Source organism: Theropithecus gelada, chromosome 1, assembly GCF_003255815.1.
Source record: "Theropithecus gelada isolate Dixy chromosome 1, Tgel_1.0, whole genome shotgun sequence".
In the NCBI taxonomy this organism is placed as follows: Eukaryota; Metazoa; Chordata; class Mammalia; order Primates; family Cercopithecidae; genus Theropithecus; species Theropithecus gelada.
Genome location: NC_037668.1, coordinates 41429232 through 41434945, shown reverse-complemented (window position 1 = coordinate 41434945; position 5714 = coordinate 41429232). Strand labels below are relative to the sequence as shown.

Below are 5714 nucleotides of genomic sequence, written 5' to 3'. Positions count from 1 at the left end.
ACAGTGAACTTAATAAATATTGTGTGTTCTGGCTGCTCCACTGACTGACACCCTCCCATCTCTCTCCCTCTCTTAGGGCCTCCCTGTTCCCTGAGACACAACAATATTGAAATTTGGCTAATGAATAACCCTACAAGGAACTTATCTAAGTGTTCAGGTGAAAGAAAGAGTCACACATCTCTCACTTGAAATCAAAAGCTAGAAATGATTAAACTTAGTGAGGAAGACATGTTGAAAGCTGAGACAGGCCAAAAGCTCTATCTCTTATACCTGTTAACCAGCTTGTGAATGCAAAGGAAATGTTCTTGAAGGAAATTAAAAGTGCTACTCCAGAGAAACACGATAGATAAGAAAGCAAAACAGCCTTATTGCTGACATGCAGAAAAATGTAATGATCTGAATAGGAGATCAAATCAACCACAGCATTCCTGTAAACCAAAGCCTAATCTGGAGGAAGAGCCTAACTCGTTCATTCCATAAAGGCTGAGGGGGAAGTGAGGAAGCTAGCAGGTGTTGGTTCATGAGGTTGAAGGAAAGAAGTTGTCTCCATAACATAATCATAAAAGTGCAAGGTGAAGCAGCAAGTGCAAGATGGGGAAGCTGCAGCAAGTTATCCAGGAGACTCAGCTAAGATGATTGATGAAGGTGATTACACGAAACAACAGATTTTCATTGTAGACGAAACAGCCTTCTAGGGGAAGAAGATGCCATCTAGGGCTTTCATAGCTAGTTTAATGATAATGATAATGAAGCCAATCTATTCTCTTTCTAATGGAGGCCAATTTGAGTTGGTTCCATGTCTTAAAAAAGAAATAGTTCTCACGAATACATCTTCTGTTCCTTTGGCTGTCTTGACTTTGCACTGTGGACAGGGTTATCTAGTTAGACTCAGCCTTCATGGTTCTCTAACTCAGGACCCCACTTCCCTCCCGTCTTCTCTCCTCAAACTCTTAGAATATTGCTTTGGGGCTTCTGGTTGGAAGCCAGGCTTTGATTCCAGGAGCTCCAGAGCTCCCCAAGTCGGGCAGCTGCAGGCTGTCTTCACCCACCACACGATGCCAACAACTGTGGAAGCTCTGTCCATTCTATCTTAACATTTCCAGCCCAGGCAGTCAAGACTCTGATCCCAGAGGCTGAGAAACAGCAGGAAAAGTCACTACTGTTCACAGAAGAGAAGGTGGGTGAAGCCAGTTTCTCCACCACCACCACTACCTCACAGCAGCCGAGAGCATCAGAGCTCCTGCCTCTGAGCCTCACTGGGAAAGCCCCGTGAGGTTATGCGTGTTGTCCTTGTGCTATTTCAAAGTCCAGCCAAGTGGACACAAGTCACACACAGTATGGATCAATCTGGAGAGCCTGAACTGCCCCATAGGGAGGCTGAGAACAGCTCTTACCTGCTGATTCACTCCCACAAATGGCCACTGAAGATTGTCAGCCTAGATTTTCCCAACAGAGAACAGAGACAGAGACCCCCACTCCCACCCCCACACCTGTCTTTTCTACCACATCCTCTGGACATCAGGAGCATGCATCGTGTGGTTCTAGAACCTGGACTAGAAAAGTGACAGCAACCTCTACCCCTTCCCTAGCCCCACTATGCACCACCTAAATCAGCAACAGAGAGCCCTGTGGGAGGCTGGGGGCCAGTGGAATCCACACCGCAGTACCAGCAGAGAAGAAAGATGGTCACAGCCCCTTTATGAAATGGACTAACGCATTCAGAATTCTCGTGGAGCACGGAAAGTGAAAGAAGCTCATGTCAATGGTGGTGAGCACTCCATGGAAACCATCCTTCATATGGTGCCAGGTCATGGGCACTCCCAGGTCTTCCAGCCTCTTCTTGTACAACAGCGAATCGTCCCGGAGAGCATCATACTCACAGCTCACGATGCAAGTTTCCGGGAGCTGAGACACTACGTCATCTTCTGCAATCAGAGGCGAGCACATCACATCCAGGACAACACTTACTTCCAAGTAAGCAGCTTCATTCACGGGCTCAGGGGATATCGGTCGGTAGCCCCTCTTCTTAAACCTCTCGGGGATGTTTTCTGGCCCCAACCACTTTCTGTACTTTTCCCAGACTTTGGCAGGCAAATGGGCGCCTTTCATGATGACCTCTTGCCAGGAGGAGCTGAAGTCCAGGTATTGAGAAAAACAGTAGCAGGCGAAACTCCAGTTGAGCAGGGGGATGTTCCTACTCTGTTGAAAGGAAGGGGTTTGTATATCCAGGGCTTGGAGACTGGCGTAGATCAGGATCTGAGCTCGGATCCGGGGCAGATCTGGCCTGTCCACAAGTTTTTGACAAACCACCGTGGCTATTCCCCCTCCCAAACTGTCACCACAGACCACAACCCGGGCTGGATCCACTCCGTATGCATCCAGGGACTTCAGGAAGTGGATGGTGGCCACCAAGCAGTCTCTTATTGGCACTGGAAACTTATGCTTAGGTAACTGGCGGTAACTGAAAAGGAATCAAGAAACACAGTTGATACCATCGCCCCAGCAGATCCAAAAATATCAGCGTCTAGCATCTTTTAGCCCAAATTAGTCCATTCACTTCCCTTTCTGAAACTTGAGCAGGTAGTTAGGTGTGAGGTTTAAATGAGACGAGACACATACAGCCCACATACCTAGGCAGGTGCCATTCCTACTGTCTCAATGCCCTAATGGGGGACCTATGTCACGAGACATCCACCAATTGGCCAACAGTGTAAATATCACCCACACTGGCCCCATCTTCCTGAACCTACCTCATGTTGCTTCCCTGACTCACCTGCTCCTGCTTCCTGTTTTATGATTCTTGTATGAGCAACTTCAAGGCCTGCTTGGGTTTTTAATTAATCATGCCATACCTACAGATTTTGTTAGGGGGGATCTTATAGACTTAAATACAGCAGGTCGGCCAGGCCAGTGGCTCATGCCTTTAATTTCAGCACTTTAGGAGGCCGAGGCGGGCCGATCCCTTGAGACTAAGAGTTCAAGGCCAGCCTGGGCAACATGGTGAGACCCCATCTCTACAAAGAATACAAAAAATTAGCTGGGTGTAGTGGTGGATGCCTGTAGTCCCAGCTAGTCAGGAGGCTAAGGCAAGTGGATCGCTTGGGCCTGGGAGGTTGAGGCTACAGTGAGCTATGATCACGCCACTGCACTCTAGCCTGAGCGACAGACAGAGTGAGACTCTGTCTCAAAGAAGAAGAAAAAAAAAAGCAGCCCTCAAATAATGTCATTTCGTTCAACATTGTTTCATTATATTGATGAAAGGAAGAAAAATGACTCCAGCCTAGGCTACTACTGTTTGTGTGGAGTCTGCACATCCTCCTCATGTCTGTGTGGGTTTTCTCCCGGTCTTCCGGTTTCCTCCCACATCCGAAAGATGTGTATGTTACATTCATGAGCGTGTCTAAATTGTCCCGGTCCAAGTGAATGTGGGTGTAGGTGTGAGTGTGCCCTGCGATAGGAGGGTGTCCTGTCCAGGGCGGGTTCCTGCCTTGTTCCCTAAGCTGCAGGGATAGGATCCAGCCCCCATGACCCTGAATTAGAATAAGTGAGTTGGAAACCGAATAGATGAAGGAATATACGTTATTGCAAAATGAAAAATGTATAAAGCCAGCCAGGTGCGGTGGCTCACGCCTGTAATCCCAACACTTTGGGAGGCCGAGGCAGGCGGATCACCTGAGGTCAGGAGTTCAAGACCAGCCTGACCAACATGGAGAAACCCTGTCTCTACTAAAAATACAAAATTAACCGGGCGTGGTGGCACATGCCTATAATCCCAGCTACTCCGGAAGGCTGAGGCAGAAGAATCCCTTGAACCCGGGAGGTAGAGGTTGTGGTGAGCTGAGATCGAGCCATTGCACTCCAACCCGGGCAACAAGAGTGAAACTCTGTCTCAGAAAAAAAAAAAAAAATTTATAAAGTCAGCCAAGCACAGTGGCTCACGCCTGTAATCCCAGCAATTTGGGAGGCCAAGGCAGATGGATCGCCTGAGCTCAGGAGTTCAAAACTAGCCTGGGCAACATGGTGAAACCCTGCCTCTACCAAAAATACAAAAAACTAGCCAGGTGTGGTGGTGTGCATCTGTGGTCCCAGCTATTCAGGAGGCTGAGGCCCAAGAATCACTTGAGCCCAGGAGGCGGAAGTTGCAGTGAGCCGAGATCGCACCATTGTACTCCAGCCTGGGTGACAGAGGGAGAGCCCATCTCAAAAAAAAAAAAAAATTCGTACAGTCTACAATAATCATACATCTGCACAAAAATAAATGATGCAGTACAGAAGCTCTCAGTGAGCCTGCCACATTTGTGAGTGCTTAGTTTTGAACTGGGAGATGGTCAGAGGTACTCCTGACAATTTTCACCTTGCAAACATTTATTCCTAGATTTAACCCACCACCAGAATGACCACCATCACTCACTGATTCACCAAGAATTGGGCAAACAATTATCTTTTTGTTTTTATCAATCTTTTAAAAATATATGTATAGCTCATGTTTATTTCAATTTTTAATATTAGCAGGTTTTGGTCTTTATTTAGAAGCTTACAGCAGGCATAGTGGCTCACGCCTGTAATCTCAGCACTTTGAGAAGCTGAGGAAGAAGGATTGCCTGACCTCAGAAGTTTGAGACCAGCCTGGGCAACATGGCAAGCCCTCACCTCTACTAAAGAAAATGATAGGCCGGGCGCGGTGGCTCACACGTGTAATCCTAGCACTTTGGGAGGCCGAGGCGGGTGGATCACAAGGTCAGAAGATCGAGACCATCCTGGCTAACACGGTGAAACCCCGTCTCTACTAAAAATACAAAAAAATTAGCCGGGCGCGGTGGCGGGCGCCTGTAGTCCCAGCTACTCGGGAGGCTGAGGCAGGAGAATGGCACAAACCCGGGAGGTGGAGCTTGCAGTGAGCCGAGATCGCACCACTGCACTCCAGCCTGGGTGACAGAGCGAGACTCTGTCTCAAAAAAAAAAAAAAAGAAAAAGAAAAAGAAAATGATAAAATATAAAAGTAGTAAAATAAATTTTTAAAAAATTTAATAAATTTGCTGGTGTTTTGTGACCGGGATTATACCATCAGAGCTTAATTCTGTTTATATCAATTAGCCTAGGTTTTGTAATAGGTAAAATTGGTTTTACTCCAAGTCATAGTTCCAAGAACCTGTCGACAGTGTTGAGGACTGACTGTACCACCAGAGGCCAGAGATATACAGCACTCTTCCAAACAAGCTATGCACACTCAACACCATTGCTGCCATGCCTACCTGGTATTGCAAAGAGATTCCAGAAATCCAGATTTTGTGAGAAAGTTCACTATTTTTCAATGCTGGCCACAAATAAAAAAAAAAAGAAAGAAAGAAAGAAAAGAGAAAGAAACAGAAATACTCTATGGGACCAACAAATGGCTGATGCCATTTCCATTCCATACCCCCATTTCAGGCCACCTGGGAACAGGAAGTCCTGGAAAGCAATGCCCTTAACTCCAAAATCCTGTCTACCTTGGATTTAGAAAATAACTTTCTAGCAGAGACTTGCTAGCATGTTCTACTGACAATCTCTTGGTTTGGCACAACCAGAATGATAAGGGGTCCAGCAACATCCCATGGTAGAAACCCTTCTGGAGCTAAGAATTGTAAAGTCAGGGGTTTATCCAGTTCTCTCTCTCATCTCATCTCTTAATTTTGTTTTTCTTTTCTTTTCTTTCTTTTTTTTTTTTTTTTTTTTTA

The 5714-nt window shown here is 46.4% G+C and overlaps 1 protein-coding gene across 1 annotated transcript in view; it reads right to left on the bottom strand.

Moving 5' to 3' along the window:
* Positions 1 to 749: 749 nt before the first annotated feature.
* The window catches only part of AADACL3 (arylacetamide deacetylase like 3), an 11834-nt gene continuing 6869 nt past the window's right edge, over positions 750 to 5714 (bottom strand). Inside the window, exon 4 of the mRNA XM_025361350.1 lies at positions 750 to 2461. Within this exon, the coding sequence (XP_025217135.1) occupies positions 1687 to 2461 (775 nt within the window). The 3' untranslated portion in view covers positions 750 to 1686. The remainder of the gene's footprint in view (positions 2462 to 5714) is intronic.